General features: G+C 50.1%; 1 protein-coding gene across 1 annotated transcript; it reads left to right on the top strand.

The window, feature by feature from the left end:
• The first annotated feature begins 2,493 nt into the window (after positions 1-2,493).
• On the top strand, positions 2,494-22,195 carry DISP2 (dispatched RND transporter family member 2). The gene is made up of 8 exons (XM_074149719.1): positions 2,494-2,573; positions 10,626-11,072; positions 13,388-13,417; positions 15,330-15,453; positions 16,414-16,529; positions 16,970-17,088; positions 18,049-18,146; positions 18,776-22,195. Exons 1-8 carry the CDS (start codon positions 2,494-2,496, stop codon positions 22,193-22,195), a joined length of 4,434 nt encoding a protein of 1,477 aa, XP_074005820.1.
• Positions 22,196-22,665: the final 470 nt, after the last annotated feature.

Raw genomic sequence — 22,665 nt, 5'->3', positions numbered from 1 at the left:
ACCAGCTTCACAACCTGCCTTAGCCCTAAGCCCCCTCTCACATCACCCCCAGTGCATCTTTGTCCCATTCACCTGCTCATATATTTCCCTCTCTCCCCCTTTCTCTGCTCACCAACTTTTTTCTCTTTTCCACACATATCCATTACTGTCAGTCGGCTTTTTTAATATTCCTGACCCTTTTTTGCTATTTTTCTCTTTGCTTCCACTTTTTTTTCTTTGGTCACGTCTCTCTCTGTCACCCTGCTCCACCTTCCTTCATGTCGGAGGGACAGTGGGGACCAACTGGATGGGTCTGATGCTGGCAGGTCTCTACTGTGGGTTGCCATGGCAAAGAGCTAGCTCCCGCACTGCCAAAGAGCAGAAAAAAGCCAAGGTGACGTGACATACCGACCAGCCGCCCCAGCCCCAGCCTGTCACAGTCACCCCAAGGGATGCGGCAGCCCCAGTGCCTGCCTCCCACAGTGCTTCACTGGGAGCACGAGCCCTGCTGTAGGCCCTGGGTAAGGGCAATTAAAAAAAATTAATCCGTATCTCGAATACCTCACAGGCCACAGAGGAAACCTGTCAAGCTGCGGGAGTGAGGAAGTGTGATCCCCCCTCCACTTCACAGACAAGGAGTTCACACATCAGGCTGAGCCAAGCTAAAAGCTGTAGGATGTGACTGTCTGTCAGAAGCTGTGGGATGTTTGCAATTCAGCCTGTTCCCACCATCCTTTCAGCCCCCATGGCTTTATTATTATCGTTACTGTTGCAAGTATTATTATTTAGCACCAGGAAGAAAGAAAAGGAAATAGCACCCATGTCCTTGTCATCGCATTAATGCCAGCCAGTCTTTTCAGCAGATACCAGGTTTCAGTCTTTCCTGCTGGGCCACATAATACAAGCTATTCTGTAGCTGCTCCTCACGGCGTATCTGATCCTACCAGGCAAGCAACATTTCTGTGGCTAAGGCTCAGAAAAGAGGGCTGGTCCCCTGGGTATGGGCAGCACCCTGCGACACAAACCAGCAGGGATCATCACGCTGGGATCCCCTGGGTGCAGGCAGCACCCTACAGGCCAGCAGGGATCGTGGTGCTGGGACACTGGCGTTGCCTGCAGCCTATCCTTAGAAACTCCCTCTTGATGGGTTGGGAGAGGCATCAGCCTACGGTCGGAGAGAATCACCCACCCCGGCATTAGGAAAAGCTTCTTGTCCTTTAAACTGTCTTGGGCATTTAAGTCATTAAGGCAGGAAGGGCTTATTCTAAGCAGCGAGAGGATTAGTGGGAGTTACAGGATACTCTCTGGTCTAAGACTCTCCCTTTTCCCTTCAGCTTTTCTGTAGCACGTGAAGCGAAAAGGGTGCCACCCTCATGAGAAAGAAGGTCACTGCCGCAGCGAGGGCCATGAGAAAGGAGGTCGTAGCCATCACCATGGCCACACACAGGATGATGAGAAGGGATAAGGTCACTCCCATGGCCATAGGCATAGTAATGAGAAAGGCCCAGGCCCTTCCTAGCACAAGTAGTGTCATGGTCATCGGCATGGGAGAGGCTGTGGAAGGAGCAGCCACCCTGAGTCTTCCACAAGCTGGGTGGGAAGCTCTCCCCTTGGCACAAGGGGACACGCGTGGCTGCCATGCAGCTCAGGGCACTTTCGTGGTATCAGTAGCCAATGTCAGCAGGATCCTGCAAGGAGGGGAACGTGTCTGACCTCCTTGTGTTCTCTGTGCTTTCAACTCAGTTGTTTGAAAACTACCATCTATTTCAAGAAATTTCTTACTTATTTAATGCTGCTAAAATCCAGAGAGTGAACCCACACACTTCCAAATGCTGCCCTGCCCCTGCCAGGTGGGGCTGGGAGCGCTTCTGGGACCTTTCCCAGCTTGGGCCAAAGCAGGAGCACAACCGCTGAGATGAGGGCGTTGTCACCCAAGCAAGACCAGGCTGGATGGGGCTTTGAGCAACCTGGTCTAGTGGAAGGTGTCCCTGCCCATGCCAGGGGGTTGGAACTCGATGATCTTTAAGGTGCCTTCCAACCCAAACCGTTCTATGATTTGTGCACTGTCTGAGCCTGCAGCCCCCCTCGATGCAGCCCCACCAGACGCCGCCGCCCGGGGTGAGGAAGAAGGGGACTTGGGGGCCGGGGGAGGCGGTTTGCTCCATCTCCAGGCTTGGAGAAGCCCCTGCTTCCTCACCGCCAAGTGCCCCTGCGCTCCCGTCCCGCACCTTGCGCGGCGCGGGGCTGTCCCCGGGGGCGGAAGGAGGCGCCGGGAGACCCGTGCTCGGCGCTCCCCTACCCCCCCAGCCACCCCCGCAGAGCTCCCGGGGGCAGCGGCAGCGCCGGGCCAGCGCTCGCCCCGCGGCTATTGGCCGCCCGCGCCGGGCCCGCCTCCGCGCCCGCGCAAGCGCCGCGCGTTACCGCGCCGGGGCGCTGCCGCCGCCGCCGCCGCCGCCGCCGCGCCGGGAGCGTTCAGCACCGCGGGCTGCGGACAGCGCCCCGCCGCCGGTGGCCATGGAGGCCGCGCCGGGCTCGCCGCGCCGGGAGCAGCGGCCCGAGGGGACCCGCCGCGGCCGCGGCACCGCCTCGCCCAGGTAGGACCGCGGGGGACGGGACGGCGGGGCCGGGGGCGCGGGGGCTTCTCCCCCCACGCAGGCCGTGCCCGGTGCGGTGGGGCAGAGGCGGTGCCCCGGCGGGTGGGAGCTGTCGCCCCGCCGCCACCCCCGACTGGGCGGGCGTGGAGGCGGCCGGTGTAGCCGGAGCCGGGCACAGCCCCCCCGGCCCCACTGAGGTGTGTCCCGTCCTCTCGGCAAAGCCCCTGCCGAGCTGCCCGCCCCGGCTTGGGGCTGGGCGCTGTGTGGTGCCCGGCCGCTGCCCGGGCTGCCCCGCGCACACCATGCCGAGCCCACCGTGTCGGGGGCGACAGCCCGGCTCGGCCTCCCCGCATGGTTTTTATCCTGCAACATGGTGAGCTCTCCCTTCTGCAGCAGCGGGTGAGCTATTGTCGGTGAAGCTCAGCGTGTTCCAGCCCCACTGCACTAGGCTCGGGGCAAGCAGGGTTTTCGCTCCAAAGATCTCTAACCCCCCGCAGCCGCTCCCCGCTGCGCCATATGCTCCCTCACCTGCTCTCTCAAACCAGGTTGGCAGCCACAAGCGTTGTCATTTTCTGGAAACGTCAACAAGCCCATAACCACGGGCAAGGAGCCATCCCCAAATTCGCAAGCCCGTTGCCATTTGTTAGACCGGAGGCAACGGATCTTCCGAGCTCTCCCGATTGTGTTTGACCAGAGCACAGCCCGAGGTCAGCAGCACACAAATTCCTTCTGAAAGCCAGAGAGTCTCGCTTCGGTCTGATACAGGATATTCGTGCTGAGACACCCCCGCCTGCCTGGGGGCACCCACGGGGCGGTCTTTTCTCTTTAGAGGGCTCTGAAGATCTCGGCCAGAGGCCGGCGTGCTCGTGGGTCTCGCTGAGTGACTGCCCGGGTTTAAGTCTCGGGCGTGTGGTGGGGTCAGAGCTGTGGCTGAAGCTCTGCTTGCCCGAGTGAGCCTTGCTCAGCTACACAGGGCTTTCGGAAGGAATGCTGCACCCCCGAGAGTGAAGTCACAGGTGAGTTAAGCCATCTGAAACAGGTGTATTTTGAATTTCACTCGGGCTGCTCACTCAGGAACTAAAATTTATGGCAATGAAGCGCAAGAAGATAGCTCTCTCCCCCCTGAGCATGCGTACACGTAAATGCAAGGCTCTTCATACAGGCGCTAGAGGGTTAGCTCTCTCGTCCCCATCCTCTGGCCCTCGCCGATGCTCTTTATCATCCGTGCTCAATTCATCATCAGAAAGCTACAGGTGTTTGAAAACACTGCCTTCCTTCTGGCCTTTTTCCCACTGGGATAGCTAGGCGGTGTTTTCCTTCCTCTTTTCGTTTGGTTTCATTTCTTTTTGTTTATTTTTCTTCAAAACCAGGCTTAGCAAACATGATCTTCCCAGCGCCTTTCACACGGCCAGGGTAGACAGTGCATCCAGCCCCGCTCTGGTGCTGGGGACACGGTGGGGATCTCGAGCCCTTTGGGGCTGGTGGAATCCCATCACACACACCTGCCCCGCAGAGCAGTACCTGCCGGGGCTGAGGCTTTTCAGACAAGTCAATGGGGAAGATTATAAAACTAAACTTTCCTTGGCAGACTACGTGGGAAGCAGTGTTTTGCAGTCTCATTAATTTTTCATGATGATTTTAACCTACTCGGGAGTCTCATTAACAAAAAGATTGTAGGTGTTCTCACGGATACACACTATCCCGCTGCTAGACCGAAAAAGCAAAACAAATCCCAGCCACAGAGCAATGTCTCCGCAGGGGGATTTGACCCAGCCCGAGGAGGAGACAAACCGCTGGGGAGGTGCCTGTCTCTCCCCATCAGCCAGACAGGGCAGCGAGATAACAAGGCGAGGGTGAAGTGCGGCGAACCCTTCCCTAATCTGTGGGCAACGGCACTCAGCTCCTCAGGAAACACAAGCGAAGGAGCTCTTTTTTTCTCGAGAGCTCCACTGCTGTTTTGCTGCTGGTGTTTCAAAGAGAAAACCTCTATTTATATTCCATTAGAAAACCCCATTCTTAAAAAGTCATTTACAGCTCTCAGAGAAAAAGCCATTAATCTAGATGGAAGCACATGGTTTTAATTCAGAAAGAATTTTTATTTTTTTTTTTCATTTGGGAAAACTTGTACAGCAAGCAAACCCTTGCCAGAGTAAGAAAAAAGGGGCAAGAAAATAAAACTAGCTTCTTTTTTTATGAATGAGATTTTGCAGTGCTTAATGTCTAATTGAGCACAGGTTCCTGGGGGAAAAGGGCTCTGGATGTAGCCAAGACACAGACTCTTGCCCTTTCTCTCGCTTGTTTTTGTTCCCCCTTGAGATTCTTCTGTCAACAGGAGAAGCTGTAGTTTGACTCTGGCATCAGACAGCTCCGTTCACCCCGTACGTGTTTCCCGGCTTTCATATGCAAAGTGCTGCTCTCCTCACCCTCTCCTCAGTAAGCAGAGGGTGAGATAATCTTTCCATTGAAAAAAAAGAAGTGCTTACAGAGAGATCCCTTCCGGCCTGGACCAATCTATGAATCTATGAGGGTGGAGCTGGGGGTGCTCAGCCTGGAGAAAAGGAGGCTGAGGGGAGACCTTCTCGCTCTCTCCAGCTCCCTGAAAGGAGGGTGTAGCCAGGGGGGGTCGGTCTCTTCTCCCAAGTCACAGGTGACAGGACAAGAGGAAACGGCCTCAAGTTGCCCCAGGGGAGGTTCAGATTGGATAGTAGGAAAAATTTTTTCACAGAAAGGGTTATTAAGCACTGGAATGGGCTGCCCAGGGAAGTGGTTGAGGCACCATCCCTGGAGGGATTCAAAAGACGGGTTGACACAGTGCTTAGAGACATGGTTTTATCAGAGTTAGGTTGATGATTGGACCAGATGATCTTAAAGGTCCCTTCCAACCTGGACAATTCTATGATTCTATGATTCTAATTAGGCAAACCAATAAAGAAGCCATTCTTTCAAAATGTGCAATATTTTTGGCCCATTTCTGCTCTCTCAGAGACGCACGTGCTCTGCTGCTGCCTGGCTCCAAGGGAAGCAAGACCTGTGCCAAGGAGATGGTGCGGCTGAGGAGAGGGACGGTGACCACATGCTGTCATTTCCCTGCCCCACAAACCTTCCTCCACCCTGTGCTGGCAGAGTGACACGGTCCCGAGGGGGATGGAGCTGGGGGCTGGCAGCTGACACAGCGTGATTCTGGCTGGGGCTGTCATGCTGAGGCTGGTGGGGAGGTGGGCAGCTAAAGCCACGTCCTGCTGACACCTTCTGCAGGGCAGAGTCTGAGCTTCATAGCGGGACACTGGTCTCTGGGGGGAGGGAGGTAGCCCATGCCTGGGGGTGGGCTCACAGCATTCAGCGCTTGCTGAATGCTCGCTCACAGCATTCTCCCCCCACAGACTCTGCAGTGTCTCCACTGCTCCGCGGCCCAGCAGAGGTGGGATGGCAGAAAGCTCTCTCCTTAGAAATCTTGACCATCTTGCCTGGTTTCTGGTGGGAAAAAGCTTCAGTCCTTTCTCTGGTTCCCCCCCGGGAAGTCGGCTACCTGTGCCCTGGTACTTGTCTCAGAAAAGCTGCACTCAAAGTGGCTTGAGCAGTTCCATAAATTGGATTATTATACTGTCTAGACATCTCAAAGGAAGAGATGGGGAAGCAAATAGCGTGAGAAACCCAACTCCTTGCCATGAGTAACAGGAGCAGTTAACTCCAGTCTGCCCCTTGCCCTACACCTCCTCCTTCCCTGTTTTCCCACCATCTCTTTGGTTGCATCCAGCTGAGCCTGAAGAAGAAAACTGTCAGGCTGGCTCTGTTGGCTTTTCTGTGGCTGGGACACCGCTTCTGCCCACTCAGTCCCAAAGATGGCAAGTATCTGACATGGCCCAGACTGGGAATGAATGTTAAACAGAAATTTCTCTTCCCCTGATATTGGTCTTTCCCAACGTGAGCGTGGCAAGCAGAGCCCAGTGCGCTGCTCTGCCCACTTCTTCTCCTGTCTGACACCAAACAGGTATCACAAACTCCCCCACAACCATCTTTCTAGCATAGTTCAGGGTCCTGCGGGCCCGGAAAAGTCATAGCGACATGATTGCAGGCAAACAAGGAGCAGCCGACATCCCCGGTGCAGACCTCAGCAGATCAAATGTTAAGCCTGCCAGCGTTGTGGATAATTGGGAGAGTCGCAAGTGAAGGCTCAAATTCTGCAGAGCTGCCAGCAGCGATTATCCAAACCCATCATTATTGGTGAGTTCCAGGTTTCCCTGGAGATTTTGGATAACCAAGGTCACATCATTACGGAGTTGGAGAGAGGCGAGCATAAGGCAACTCCTATCCTGAGGGTGACTGACAGAGCTGTAATTGTCTAGTCTGGAAAGGAGATAATGGAGAAGAGTCACGAATGAATGATTTGAAGTAGCCAAAGTTATTCTAAAATATGAAGTCACTGAGCAGGCAGGGGACTGAGTTAAGAGACAATGTGCGGGGGAAGGACGGAACTTGACAGCATTTCACAGCAAAGATGGTAAACAAGAACAGACTTTCATGTGAAATATTAGCATCCAATACATTAACGTATGTGCATAAAAACTGGAGGCAATCGGCGATATCCAAGAGTTTGTCATCGGCTCCCCACCAGCAGGTTTTGTAGCTGAGGGGTTGTTGGAGGAGGATTTTTTCATTGCATGACTCCTGCAGCTCCCTGACCATCTTCACAGTGTATTCTGTGAAAGCCTTTCTGTTCTGTCCAGGGCTACATACTCACCATCAGATGAGGCAGATGTGGCAGTACAGCCATCAGACTAATTTAGTTACGAAAAGCCTCTGGTCCCAATCCCCTATGCAGATCCAACAGGTTAAATGAAAAAGAATTTTGGTTTTGCTTTGAAAAATAAAAGAACAGAAATATTGTACAGATGTGGAAATACCAAAAGCACAAGTTGTCAGTGCAGCAGCGTCTCTGAGAATTATTATGCATTGTAGGAAACCACCACCTATTTAAAGTGCACAAAAATTAGGAAAAACAAGAGGATCAAGGTAGAGGGAAAACAGCAACTTAGAAGCATCAAAAAGGGAGTGAGAAAAGGTCTAGACCTTGCCAAAGCATGACACTCTCTGATGAAAATTCCCTGAGCCAGGACTGTTAGTACAGAACTACAAACCTCACTGCAGTCACTGGACACCTGGAAAGAGGGAGAAGAATTACACGTTAAGCCTGAGAGAGAGGATGGAGGAACACAGTCCCTGTGTGTTTGGGATGTGGTGGATAGCACCTCTGAGTCAGGTTGGTTCTATAACTAGTGCAGATGGGCAATGACTAATTAAAGATGCCATTTTATATGTTGCCTACCTACCGAGGACAATCTTTCTTCCGCCTGCCTGCAGCGCACCTGCCCCGTGCTGCACCAGCTGAACCTGGATCCCTCCCAGGGCAGGGCTGGCTCTGATGAGGCTGTAACGACTCCAGGCAAGACTTGAGATGACACCTCATAAACAGCTTTGCTGGCATTCCATTTATAATCTCATGTATTGAATCCATACACACCAGTGACAAATTTGTAGTCTGTTGTAAACTACCTTTACATAGAACTGTAACACAAATCACGTGCTTGAGAGGCTGGATAATCCTGCCCCTAATCCATCTGGGACAGGACAGCAAGGACTTCATGTAATGTGGCTGATATTATTTCATTTGATAAATTCTGTGGGTGAGTGGGATACCGTCGCCACAATCTGTTCAGGAGCTCCTGCTCAGCCCAACAGCACTCCCTTTTGCTACCTTGGACTGGCTCAAACCTTACTGGTGTTTTGGGTTGCAGAGCAGAGGCAACCGAGCACTGAAACTGCTGGGGACAACCTGCCAAGCTTATCTCAATGGGGTGTGGGCACCTGCCTCAGTGCAAACTGTCACTTCTTTCCAGCCACTTTGTCCATCCATTGTCACAGGGGAACGTTAACGGTCATGCAGATTCTTCTGATGTTGCTCTCTTTGGGTGCACAGCCTCTTCCAAGGATGCAAAGAAGGTCACTGACACAGATATCTGCATACTATTTTAATATTATTTTGCCATTTCTTCTCTCCTTCCTTGGCCACTACCAAAAAATATTCAGCAAAGGAATTTGATGACTCAAAGTAAAATCTCCCATGTAGTTCCCCATTCCTGCACAGCCTGAGCTTCAGAAAATCCACATTTGAATGTCAGTTACTGCTTCTGAAGTCAGTGTCATTGGAATGAGGACCCATGAGCATGCCCTCTGTAACTGTGCTGCAGCTTTCTTCTGCCTTAAAAGCTAAAATCAGTGTGTCTGAGCAGCTGAGATTTCTTTGTTCCTAGTCCCTGGACTGGTTCACTGCACAAGAAGAGCTGGGTGCAATGTCTGGGCCATGAGTCTCCACTGGTGTAACTGCTACCACACACATTACTCTGTTGTAATGATTTTAATGAAACAAGCCCATTTTGTACAGCCATGTAATACAGTTTCTCAGTGTTGATAAACTCAATTGATGTTGGAAAGCACATAGCATGAGCTGCCAAGGCCAATATGGCCTTCTTTCTGGAAAAAATACCAATTTTCAAGCAATACTGAGCTAATAGTATTCTTCAAAGCCCTTTTGTCATTGATATTATCATGCCATTTAACTTCTGTAGCGGTCTGAAAAAGCAATGAGAAGGACTCTGTAAATTTTCAAAAATATTCCTTTCTCAAACATTTGGCCTTCATTTTTTCCCACATCGCATGAGGTGCCTCAGGCTAAAATTCATCTCACTGTAGTCTCACTCCAGCACTCATAATTCTTTGATGACTCAAGACACTTTGTGATTCTAGCTGGCCTGAATCATTCGTCATACTTAATCCTCGACACCAGATACTACAGGAAAACCCGTAAGTCAGCTGTAGACACCATGGCACGTGTTCTGAACAAGAACCATGGACTACTGGTGGTTCCACACTGTGCTTTCTTGTCGAGCTCCAGACTGCAGGGTGCTCCTGAAACTCCCTGATGCCTTGGCCAGCTGCATTACCTGAGACAGCAACTCCTAAGGCATTTCTGGGGGCAGCGTGACCTCAGTCTGTTGTGTGCGAAGAGGTTTTTTCGGTGTCACACAGACTAACCAGTCCCTCAAAGTATTACCCAAACTTTCTCCAAGCTAGCAAAATCTCTCAGGTTCCATAAATCAAGACCTGTAGGAATGGAATAATTTTTTTAAATTCTGTGGAGAGAAGAGAGCGTAACCTGCAGAGACCTCATTACTTGGGAATGGAAGTCTGCAAATGTTTTCTCTCAGTAAATTGAGCAGTCAGAGGAAAGTCAAGCTTCAAAAGATCTTGAGAGATCCTAGTCCATCCCCTTCCTGCAGACCAAAACCAATAATACCCGTTGCTGACACCCTTGGGAGATGTATGTCTAAAATGATCCTGAAGATCCCAGTGGAGTCTGCAGGACGTGGGAGCTGTCAGGGCATGTGCCAGGCTGGAGGCTGAAGCCCCTTCTATACTGTCACAGCCATCAGTTGTGTTCCCTGAACACTTCACTGTTCTGATTTTTTGGTCCCAGGGATGATTCACTCTCCCACTGTCTCAGCGTGGAGCAGAGCCAGTCTTTCTGCAGAGCAATCAAACAAATTCATCTTCCCAAGAAGCGCAGATAACTGAGTGTCGTCTTCACATGCAGCCTCCTTTGGTGTCCGTTCCCCCAGATCTCTGTAGTCGCTCTGGGGTCCCGAGTTAGGGCCCTGCCGTTATCACCAGCCAGTGTGTTCTGTCCCCTCCACGGTGAAATATCTTGGAGAGTTGTTTGAGGAGATGTTACCTAATTTTTCAGACTTTTAGAGCTACACGCACAAATATATGATGGATTCTCCATCAGTTGGAGTGAGTGAGTCATGGATGTCTTTACAAAAAGCATAATCCGGCTCAGCCCTGAGTCTGGCTCTTGGTACAGCAAATAGCGGGCAAGGTTTTACGTCTGGTGTTATGTGGGAGGCCTGGGAGAGTCTCCAGTTTGCAGGATGCGATTCCCCTGCGTAGCCTTTCTACTCCTCGGCTGTTTTATCATACCTTTATCTTCTCTCACAGAGGAAAACAAAATGCGGGACCTTGCCAGACCTGTCTCGCCATGCCAGAGATCGGGAACACTGAGCCCAGCTACAGTGGCACTTCCTGGGAAAGAATCTGCCCGGTCCATCACTGCCCCATTCCTGCATCCCCCAGGCTGGGGGGAGACCACCTGCCCTCCTCCAGCCACACGCTCGGGCCAGTCTCCATCCAGTCCAATGGCCAGGTGCCATCGAGCTCCCAGGACTCGCAGCAGCCTCACCTGTATTACCCCTGCAACCAGGAGGAGCCCCGGGGCAGCTACAGCCTACCCCCGCTCCCCGGGCACGGCGAGAGGCCCATGTTGTGTTCCCACCTTTCCAGTGGTGATCCTGCGCCAGCTTCCCACCACAAAGCCTCGGAAGCCCCCTGGAAACAGTGGTCCCCCGGGCAGCGGCGGCCAGTGCAGCATCACGTTGTAACAGTCAGGTAAGAGGCACATGGAGGGGCTCAGGGGCTTTCAAAAAGCATCTCCTGAACTTTGGGGTGGGAAGCAGGAGGGGATGAGGAGGGTCTGAGTGGAGATGCATGAAACGTGGCTTTGCTCCTCAGTTTGGGACTGCAGCTGCCCCACCAAGGCACAGAGGGATCCAGTCTGTGAAGAGTGTACAGGAGCTGCCAGTCCCACCCCAGCGAGAGGCAGCATTTGCCGCTCAAGGTGACTCCTTGGATAAAGCCAAGGTTGCTCCTAGATCAGGCAGCTGTGATTGCGCCCATCTTCTGTGATCTTTGTATTTTCTCCTTTTGTACTGCAAGACATCCAGCTGGCTAATCCTTTATCTTGGCAGAGCCTCTCAGTGATAAGATCACAGTTAATTCCTTTTTCTCCCCCCACTGAAGCTGCTGCCTGTGCTGGAAGGGAGAGGCAGCCGAGGGTAAGCACTGGCTACAGCTGAGCGGTGAGAAATACACAAGTGGGGAAGATTATTTGGTTTTTCAGGTTGGGTGGCAACGAGGGTGTAAATTCTGTTGTCCATGACAGAGTCGGGCAAACTTCATTTGTGTGCAGAGCTTGGGTGGTGGACGTTTCTCAGGAGCGCTGTTAGGACACACATGGATGGACATCCCCAACACCTGAGCTACAGCCTCTGCCCCTTCCAGCACCACCCGTCCTTCCTGCGTGTGCCTTTTGGAGCCCACTGTGGGCACTGAAGACCACGACCCCTTTGCTACCACAGCAGTAGCCACCAAAATCCGGTAAAAGATGGCACAGGATCCCTTCCCTTTGCATAGCAGTGCAGGGCTAGGCACAAAAGCCCTTTATGGTCTCATTTTCTAGCCATTAGCAGAGGATTTAATTTGCTTGTGTTTGCAGGGTAGAGCAATTGCAGTCAGAGGAGCGGAGCCTGGATCTGTTTTAGCTCGTACGCTATCAACAAAATTGTCAACTACGTTCTCTGTAACAGGTTATTTAAGTCGGAAGCGCAGCTGGATTGCAAATCCCTGGCAGAACGTGCAGCACCAGCAGACAGAAAAGTGATAACATAATAATGCTAGAATAGGGTTTTTAATCCAAGCAAATCTGCTTGAGAAGCTATTGTGAGAGAATTAGCACAGGATGGGCAGTGTGCCGCCAGAGACACCTCTCTCTAGGAAGCTGGTGAGAATTTTTCTTTGCTCCTTTCTCTCCCAAACCTACAGAGCATTAGTGTGATGACGAAAAAACAATATAATTTCTTACACGTGCCACTGAGAGTGACTCTGCCATGGGGAACTATCCTCCCTTGCTTTTCCATTTCTTCCATTCGTAACAACCTGCCAGGAAGGATGAGGTGCCACAAGGTCACCAGTTGGCTGCCTGGGACAGAGCAGGGCCATCTGCCCCATGCAGATGTCCGAGGGCAGCGGCAGCTTCTCCCAGTTTAAGCCAAGAGGGAAGTGAGGAGGGAGGGCTCGCTGAGCCGAGGTTGGTATGGTCCTGGAGAGAGGAGGAAGCCATGGCTGGGAGCAGTTTGCTGGAAGCTGCATCACAACCCAAGGCCGTGGTGACATTTCAGTGGAAACAGAGAGCAGAATGAAAGGTCCCTCAGATACGGTGAGCCACCGAGGTGCAGCTTTTCTGTTGTCAGTGGAAAGCTTGTCCTCAGGGATTCATTAACAAACATAACCTTGGATTCCCTGAGGGAGGCTTCTTTAGTTCGTTCCTCAGAGCCCTACAAGCAGGAATGACAAATGCTCCCCTGGGAAGGAAACCCCGGTAAAATGTTTGAGCAGCTCCACTGGGCTTCTGCTCCCCTAGACTGGTCAGGCGCTGTCTCTGGAAGGGCCCGGGAAACAAGGGAGAGCCAGCTTTTTGGAAAATCCTTGCTGAGCTGAACAGGAAATAAGACCTATCTACAGGCATTGCTAGCCCAACTGATGAAATCTGATAAAGAGGGATGCTCTCGTCAAGAAACAATTTAAAAATGCAGTAGGAAAGGGCTTAAAACAGATGGATTTGCATGGCTAGAGCTGTGGTGTGATTTTTACGGGATTACATTGCTAATGTCCATTACTTTCCACAGGGTTTTCTTAGAGGGGCAAAAAGGAGGAGTGACTACATGTCTTCCCATCCTCTTTGGTTAAAATGCCAACGGGAGACGAAAAGATTCCATTACTCATTAGACTAATTCACGTATTACCAGTGCTCTTGCGGCAATGGCTCGGCTGGGTGCTCCACAGCCCCTGACAGGGTGACCTCACTTGTGAGCAGCCCAGGAAAATAATAAATGAATGCATCTTTTTCTTCTTTTTTCTGCCTGCAGACATGACAAAGCTTTCAGGATGCCGAAAAGGTATGTTTAATATCAAAAGCTTCCAGTCCTTCCACCCTATTATCACTGCTCTCCCACCCCGCTATTAGGAAGGGCAGGGTATTATTGCCGGTGACATCCCCGACAGGCCCAGCTTCAGAGGCGAGGGCAGCGCTCCCCGCTCAGGGCTCCCATCCGCTCGGAAAAACCTCAGTTCGCTTCTGAGATTAATTTAGCCTGCACTAATGAATAGCAACACTGTCTTCAGAGCTGTTCCTGGGGCCGGGGCCTGGCTGTAGTCCGTACAACAGCTTTTGATATATATAATAATTCTATATGTATGTGTGTACATATATTGTGTGTACATATATAAATATATATATAGTATTAATCCAGCTTGTCCCACCAGATGAGCAATCAGGATAGCCCACCCATGAAATAAGTTCACCTTTTCAAAAGACAGAGGATTTTTAATACATTTCTCCAAATTAAAATAATCTGATTGCTTTCAATTTCTATTTAAAAGCTGCTTTTTCTAAACTATTTTTTCTGGAAGGTTTGGGTAAGGATCTTCCATCATCAGACACTGCAGCTGATTCTTTATTTTTCATTTTTTTTTCCCTGGTAATTGGACATAGAATCACCCAAAACAGCCTCCAGCAATTATGTACTCTATGTTTAAAGGGCAACTTTTGTTCATTTTCATAGCAAAGACTTCATCTATTAAAAACAAACTTGATAAAGCAGTCTTAAATTAGAAAAAAATACCAGGCTGGACCAAAAGTCATGTGAAAAGCTATGTGAAGGGCTTGTGATGATTTCTAATTATGAGGAATAGCTTCATTATTTGACTCAGTGACGCTGGAGGCAAGAGAAGCCAAAGAGTGGGCAAGCAGGAACATTCCACCCCGAGGCTGATACACACTGGTGCAGCCGCTCTAAAGTTCATAAATATTGCACTTCCCCATGAAGCTCAAATATTTGTCAACTCTTTTTGAACAAAGAATTTCTTATATTTCAGAAATATATCATAATACAGAAGAACTACCTAGAACCTGCCAAAGCAGAGCAGGAACCCATTCCGATATCTCATATTTCAACAGGTATTTTTGAGGAAGTCAAAAATCTTGAGGCAGTAAAACCTGCGCTGGTAAAATATAGGAGACACAGTTTGTCCCAAAAGAAAAAGAGACCTCGGATGGAAAAATTCAGACCATCTCTTAAGAGCAAAAGTAACTGGCAAGAGTTTTGGCCAGAATAAGCTGCTTCTGATATCAGGGTGATTCACTCATCTTGCGGATGCTGAAACCACTTGTCCACCCCGTGAGTGCTGCTGACAATCCTAACTCCGGTGACACACCAAATAGGCAGTTTCCACCCTTTTTTGCTGTGCAATGTCCATACATTTCCCAACAGTAAGGCAGGCCCCTGCATAGCGAGTGAATTTAGACCAATGACAACGGGCTTGCTTGAGTTAGTGATCTTTAGGGGACCCTTCAGAATAGCCCCAAGACTTCCCAGGGTCCATGGGTTGAAAATCTGCAGCCCAAACTGTTGGGCAGCTGCTCGCTTACATTGCACCATGGGGAGAAAAACGAGGAAGCTCTTTTTAAATGCAATCTTTTAAGTTAAATATTTAAAGCTTCATATTGCCCTAGGACACAAGAGTCTGTTTTTTATTATTTCTGATTGAAAAAGCAGGAAAATGTTCAGAGGCAAAATGTAATTACCCGAGATAATTAGGATTGCCTGCAAACATCCAGTTGGAGGCATAATATGTTCATTAATAGCTGTACTAGAGCCTCCAAGCTTTTCAATAAATAAATGCTCAAACCAGAAAGCCCTAATTCTTTTACTTCCTTTTCCTAGCACTACATTGGTTCAACAGCAGGTCTCACGCTAACAGCAGAAGCGCCTTAACAGCTGCATTTTTTTCTTCTCCTGTTGATTCCAGTTATTCTCAAATGATGGCGGAGTGGCCCGTAGCTGTGCTGGTGCTGTGTTCCGTGCTGGCTGTTGTTTGCTCGTTAGCTGGCCTGCTTGTTGGAAATTTACCCGACTTTTCAGAACCTTTAATGGTAAGTCCCTACAGACGCTACGTTGACGTGAACATATCCACGGCAAATCCACGGGCCAGCCGTATTCTTTCTGCCATGTGAAATGAGCCTGTGCTGCCTTCCTTCTCTGCAGAGAGAGGCAGCGAGGCAGGACAGTAAATCAAGGAGAACATCAAACCCACAAGCAAAAATGACCACGTTTATCAGTGATCTGCTTGTCCTTAACCCACATCTTCACAGCATTCAACCAAAGCAAGATTCCTTCAGGATGAACACAATGTGCCAGAGTAAAGCACAGTATTTGCTGTTTCTGTGACACCACAGGAAGAGCACAGCCTGTGCCAGTGACAGCCACCCACCCACCTCAGCCCTGCTTTGGGCTCACACCAGTGCCCTCACCTCGTGTGGAGACACTGCCAGCACAAACTGGGATTGTTCCTTTTGCTCCCCTTCCACTGCTGGCAGGCTGGGGTTGCCCAAAAGGACTACCTGGGCTGGGCGGAGGTTGGATGGAGGACCTGACTTTGGCTCCTCCAGCCTGTGTGGGAGGCTCTAGAAATGGAGAGGCTGCCCTGTTCCCAGCGTGGCTGCACAGGATCCTGTTTCCATGCAGGATCCCACATTTTCTAAAGTCATCCCTGTCTCTCATTAATGGGAAAATCCTAAGAAAGTAAGAGTAGGCTAGAGTTTGTCCAGAAAGAGGAAAATTACTCCCATTTCTGTAAGTGACTATTTTACTTGAAGAGTCTAATGAGATCAGGGAGAGAATGATAGCCATCCTTGCCCAAAAAGGAAAGGAAAGGAGAAATATTTTTCTCTGTCAGCTCTGGGATGCAATATTTCCAGGGAAAATTCAATTTGTGTATCTCTCCAAGATGCAGTAATAATCTCATATAGTTTCTATGTCTAGGAGGAGGATTAAGGAAAGCCAAGCTAAACTAAAATGCAAGCTGATGACAAAACCCTTTTCTTTGGCTGCAGGGTTTCGAGCCACGAGATACTGACATTGGCAGGAAGCTCGTTGTGTGGAGGAACATAGAGAGCCACACGGGCTACAAGAAGACCTTCTCCCTTTCTCCCTACACCGAGAAGAAAAGGTATTTGAGTTTGGTTTGGGGGTTTGAAGAAGATGTTGGCTGTAAAGTTATAGATTCGATGTTCTAAGATATCTATGTGAATCACAACATAAATGCTACGCTTAAAAGCCATCAAGGCACTGGAGGGTTTGAAGTTTGTTTGTCTGCAGCGGATTTGGGCTCCCTATTCTTGAAACCAGGAATTAGGCTCTAAACTCTTTGTGCGCTTACTTCACTGTTTGAGAGACGGCAGAGGCGACTCAGGCTGTCTGCACAAGAGGATGCCGTTTCTCACTTACTCTTACACGGTCAACCCGATACCAAAAAGCACCAAGCAATGCTCTCTCAAGCCTGTGACTCTTACTGCTGTGGTGGTGTTGTTTGTGGCACCAGAGCCCTGTCAGCGAACGTAACTCATAGCCGTGATCTCTACTTACACAAATAATCTCATCTCTTGCTAGCTACGATGACATCGGCATTAGCAGAGGACAGAAGGCTGCTCAGGGAGAACAAGAGGCGAGGACACGGAGAATGGTGGAACAAATCTATGGAGCAGATGGTTTCTTTTGTGGGCCCCCAGGTGAGTGCAATCTTGATGGGGCAGTCAGTATTACACACCCAAAACTCAACAGCTTACAGAACTGTCGAAGTGCTTTAGGACACAGGGAAATGCTCTGAAAGTGCTCTGAGAAATCAGTGTGTACAGTACCACCCTGTGAAACCTCTGCCACCCTTCGGACAGCCATCATCCAGCACTTCATAGCTGCGTGGTTAGAAAAAACCTTGTTCTGAAATTCTGGAGGAGAGTTGTTTCTCCTTAACCTTCTGCCATACTTCTTTTTCCCCTTTAGAAAATGCCTTAAAAGCACCAGTAAAGGGACTAACGTTTTCACCATTTACCCATATCGAAAGTGAATACTCTGAAAAAGGTGGCATACGCCCCACTCCGTCCCTGTTCCCACTCCCTCCCTGTTCCTTCTTTTCTTCTTGAAAAATGGAAGTAGCAGTACAAGTTGGAAAGAAAAAAGAGGAAAATGCCAAGACACACAAAAATTGTCTCTAAATGGACAGTAGAAGAAAGAGGAACAGCATGCAGATATTTCTACTCCCTTCCCTGCCTCTGCTCCACCTCTGAAGCCAGTCAAACACTAAACCCTCAGGTCCTCGGGAGTTTCTGGCGGAACTCGAGCCCCTCTCTTTGTGCCAGGGGGGCAGAACCAGATGCCAGCACTCACCCAAAGCCTGCCGACCACAGAGAGGGGATTTTGAAAACGCCCCGGTGCTGCTCTCCTGCCCCTGACAGACAGGCGAGGGGCAGATGTCAGATCACACAGGGCAGATGGCAGCACTCATGACAAGCAGGTCTTTGTGACCTGCTTCCCTTCAGGGAGCCCTCCAGAGCAGTCACAGAGACAGCAATATAAATATATATAGCTATCTTTTTTTCCTGTGCACAGAGAGTCTGCTCCAAACAGCCTGCCTGATTCATCTTCATTACCTAATCCTTTTTTTAATATTTTTTTCTTCCTCTTTATTTCAGAAAAGAGCTATTCCCAGCTGGTATTTATGTCCACAACTGCCGGGAGCTTATGGAACTTGCAAGCTATTCAGTCCATGTGCCAAATTGAACAAGACAAGGTTAGTAATGTCAGGAAGAACATATATACATGCTGACTCTTTTCTGACTGCTGTAATCTTTAATCTCTAGCTGAAACGAAGCCAGACCAAAATAACATAAGCTACAGAACAGGTTTCAGCCTAGAGGACTCCAAAGCATTGTAACTACTTAGCAACACACGGGGCATTCCACTTGTCACTAAAGTCCAGCTGCAAAGCAGCAGCTGCCATTAAACAAGAATAAACAGACACTGAACAGGAGTTTGGTCCAGAAGCCAAAGGTGTCCACCAGAAGCTGCTGACAATTTTGGGCAGCAGAACCTAATCACCAAAATGGAGCTGTCAGCTTGGAGACTGTGACAGCAAGTTTTGCAAGTGGGAAGTTTAATTGGATTAGCTGTGTTCGCCACAGGATCCAAATTTTCGAATCGGAGGTTATAAAATACAAATAATGGGCAGGGTTTAATTTTTGCAAAAGGCTAGCATGTCTCCATAGCCGTAGCACTCCCGGTTTGTCACTGGGAGGATGGCAAGCCATGGCTTGTCCAGCCAGAGGGGAGGATCACTGCAGAGAGCAAGGCACACTGTGGGGCTGCCAGATGAAGCGTGCAGAGAGGGTCTGACACGATGCCCCCTCCCCTGTTTTTCAGATACGCTCCCATGTCCATTTTAGAGACCTCTGCCAACGCACCGAAGCCAACGAATGCTGCCCAAGCTGGTCTCTGGGGAACTACATTGCCGTCCTGTACAACAGGTCCTCTTGTTTGGAGATAACCCAGGGAGACATCTCCCACACCCTGGCCCTCCTTCGCGCCTGTGCTCCAGACTACCACAAAGGCATCCTCACTCCCTCCTGCATTGGCCCTGAGTCTGTGAGACAGAAACACTCCCAGTGTGCCAAACTCCCCGAAAAATGTACCCGCTTCAACGCCATTTACCAGCTTCTCCACTTCTTGGTCGACAGAGACTTCCTTAGTCCCCAGACGATGGAGTACCAAGTGCCATCTCTCAAATACAGCCTGCTCTTTCTGCCTACAAGGAAAGGTGCATCTATGATGGGGATCTACTTAGACAATCTTGAATCCTGGGATCTGTTTGATAACTACACGTCTATCACTGGAATGGACCTGGGCCTTAAACAGAAACTATTCCAGCACTATCTTTTACTGGATACTAAGTATCCAGTCCTGGCAATATTAGCTATTTTTCTAAGCATTTCTTTTTATTTACGCTCAGTCTTTATTACCTTGATGGTCCTGCTCGCTGTTGTCAGTTCTTTAATGATCTCCTACTTCTTGTATACGGTGGCCTTCAGATTCACCTATTTCCCTTTCGTAAACCTGACGGCAGTCATCATTCTCAGCAGCATTTGTGCCAACCACACCTTTGTCTTCTTCGACCTCTGGAACCTCAGCAAGAGCCAGAGCCCTTCCGCTGGGCTTTCCCACTGGGTGAGTCAAACCATGCACCATTTCGCCTATCTCGTGCTGGCATCCTGCTTCACAACGGGCGCTGCCTTCTACGCCAGCTACATCAGCAATATAATAGCCATCCGCTGCTTTGCTATTTACATGGGCACCTCCGTGCTGGTGAATCTGGTCTTCATGATGACTTGGCTCCCTTCTTCGGCCGTGCTGTACGAGCGCTACATAGCAACCACCTGCGTTTACAAGCCAGAGGACTACTGGGACAACACCGGCCACAAGAGAGTCGCTCTCTCCCTCCACTACATTCTCAGGGGTCTCCAGAACACGCTCTCTGAAACCTCCAAGCTGCTATTTGAAAAGCTCCTGCCTTGTGGGGTCATCAAGTTTCGGTACATCTGGATCTGCTGGTTTGCTGCCTTAGCGATAGGAGGTGCCTACATTTCCTGTTCCAACCCAAAACTCAAGCTCCCGACCCTCGAGACGTCATCTGTCCAGGTGTTTAGGCTGAGCCACCCCTTTGAGAGGTACGACTCCGAGTACTGCCACCAGTTCATGTTTGAGAGGCTGGAGCATGGAGAAGGGCAGCGTATGCCCGTCACCATAGTCTGGGGGGTTCTGCCTGTGGATAACGGGGACCATTTCAACCCAAAAAGCAATGGCACCCTAGTGACAGACAGCACCTTCGCAATCCAAAACCCTGAGGCCCAGAAGTGGCTCCTTGAATTCTGCCAAAAAGTGAAGAACAAAACTTTCTATTACCCCAACGCAGAGCAGAAATCTACTGTGTGCTTCATGGAGGAGTTCCTCAGGTGGATGGACAGCCGCCAGTGCTCCCAGCGAGACCACAGCTTCAACCTTTGCTGTAACCAGTTCTCCTTCCCTTATGGAAGCGAAGTCTTCCTACACTGCATCAAAATGATGCTCCTGGAACAAGGCAGGGAAGGGGTAGAAACATACGATCTGGGCCTCAGGTTTGACGGGGAGGGAAATCTCGCTGCCTTAGTCCTGCAGTTTCAAACTATTTATCACTATAGCTTCAACTACAGCAAAGCCAAACAATTCTACGAGGAAATCAACCTCTGGGTAACAGAGGAAATGAAAACTGCCCCCGTGGGGCTTCAGAATGGGTGGTTTACCAGTAAACTAGAGCTATACAACCTCCAGCACAGTCTCAGCACTGAAACAACGGTGGTCATGGGGCTCTCCATAGCAATTTCCTTCGTGGTGCTGCTGCTCACTACCTGGAATGTTCTCCTTAGCATTTTCTCTGTCACTGCCATCGCGGGCACTGTCCTGGTAACCATTGGCCTTTTGGTCCTCTTGGAGTGGCAGCTCAATGCAGTGGAGTCTCTCTTCATTTCAGCTGCGGTGGGTCTCTCCGTTGACTTTACTGTCAACTACTGCATCTCCTACCACCTGTGCCCCCACTCTGACCGCCTGAGCCGAGTGGCCTTTTCCCTCAAGCAGATGAGCTGTGCCACAGCCATGGCAGCTTCTGCTCTCTTCTCTGCAGGGGTCATTATGCTGCCTGCGACAGTCCTGGCGTATCGGAAGTTGGGGATCTTCATCATGATGATCAAGTGTATCAGCTGTGGGTTTGCCAGCTTCTTCTTCCAGTCGCTGTGCTGCTTCTTTGGCCCAGAGAAGAACTGTGGGCAGATCCTTTGGCCTTGTGCCCACACCATGAAAGACTATTCCGATGACTCCGGGCTGAACGGAAGCTTCGCCTGTGGGGGGAGCGAGAAGCAAAACCGGTTGCGGAAGGTCCAGGAGTCCAACACTGCAAATGAGCAGTACGAGCTCCAGCCCTTGTCCAGAAAACTCAGCGACAGTTTTGACAACAGCACTTCCACAAGCAAGCTGTCCAACCGGCCCTCGGTGCTCTCTGAGGACACACAAGTTGAAGAGAGCAGATGCCCCAGGGTAGGAATGCATCCCTCCCTTGACAGAGAGAGACAGAACCTGCAGGAGACCCTTGGAGACCAGCAGGTCGGCCTGTGCCAGTGTCCCGCCTTGCAAACCTCCTCTCCGTACAAGCACAGCAGCTCAGGAGCAGAAAGTCACAGGGAGAGACTCTGCCGAGACTGTCGATGTCGAAAGTACGGCCCAAAAGCTTGGGATGGGCCTGGGCTGGACCATATCCAGCCAGCGGGCATGAAAGAAGAAGGGCAGCTCAATAAATCACAGTGCTCTAGTGACACTGCCCAGCAGCAGGCGGATTATACCTCAGACAACAGCCATCTCCCTGCTGCTGACATCTACAAAATTCACAGATGCCTTTGTTCTCTTGGCAGCTCTTTCGACATGCTCAACATCTCCAGTGAGACGTCCATCAGTGATTTTGAGCAAGGCCTGAAGCTCGCTGAATCAGCCAGTTCTTGTCCCGATGTCTTAGAGCTGTCTGATTCGTACAGTCAGACGGAGAGAGGTTACTTGAACGGGAAGAGAGATACCCTGCGGCTGGACCTGAGGGAGACTGTATTTGACGTCTCTCCGGCAGCGTCGCAGCAGAACAGCTCTTCGTGGAAACACCGGTTTGGATTAGGGAGCGAGGGTCCGGTGGTGTTACCGAACAGCCAACCAGACATGCCCGATGTTTGGATCAAACGATCTAGCGCACAAAGTTCTGGTTACAACAGCTGAAACCCTGCAGAAAACAGAACTGTCCTGCTAGGGAAAGGGGAAGTCAAAATCTCCTTGGAACTGTAAATATCCGTTTTTCCCTCCCACCTCTCCTGTGTTTTCACAGAACCAGCAAATCTGACACTAGCGAGAGGACGTGAGATCAATCTTGATGGAGTACAGCCCTTTGACCTCCCAGTGTGTGGTGCCATATTCACAACTCTACTGCAAAACTCACGGAGTAAACCTGTTTTCTCATTAACTACAAGGTGATTAGATTTTGTTTTCTTGTCGAGGTCACATAGGAGGGAAATAATGAGGTGAATCTTCCCAGATATTTAACAACTGAGAAAGAGAGCGCGTTAAAAAAAAAATAAAAAATCCCAAACCCACAACTATTGAATGTCTAGATATCAAGTGAAGAGTGTATTGTTAATAAAAAAAGAAAGTCCTTCATTTTCTACTGACTCAGAAGCTGCTTTATGTGAAGT

Source organism: Numenius arquata, chromosome 6, assembly GCF_964106895.1.
Source record: "Numenius arquata chromosome 6, bNumArq3.hap1.1, whole genome shotgun sequence".
Taxonomy (NCBI): domain Eukaryota; kingdom Metazoa; phylum Chordata; class Aves; order Charadriiformes; family Scolopacidae; genus Numenius; species Numenius arquata.
The sequence above is the reverse complement of the archived record's forward strand: the minus strand, read 5'-3'. Positions and strand labels throughout refer to the sequence as shown.

Bases quoted from the DNA above. Each gene is read 5' to 3' on its own strand.
- DISP2 (XM_074149719.1), top strand. From the start codon at position 2,494: ATGGAGGCCGCGCCGGGCTCGCCGCGCCGGGAGCAGCGGCCCGAGGGG. The intron at 11,073-13,387 runs GTAAGAGGCACA...TTCTGCCTGCAG, and splicing joins CATCACGTTGTAACAGTCAG to ACATGACAAAGCTTTCAGGA. The intron at 13,418-15,329 runs GTATGTTTAATA...TGTTGATTCCAG, and splicing joins GCTTTCAGGATGCCGAAAAG to TTATTCTCAAATGATGGCGG.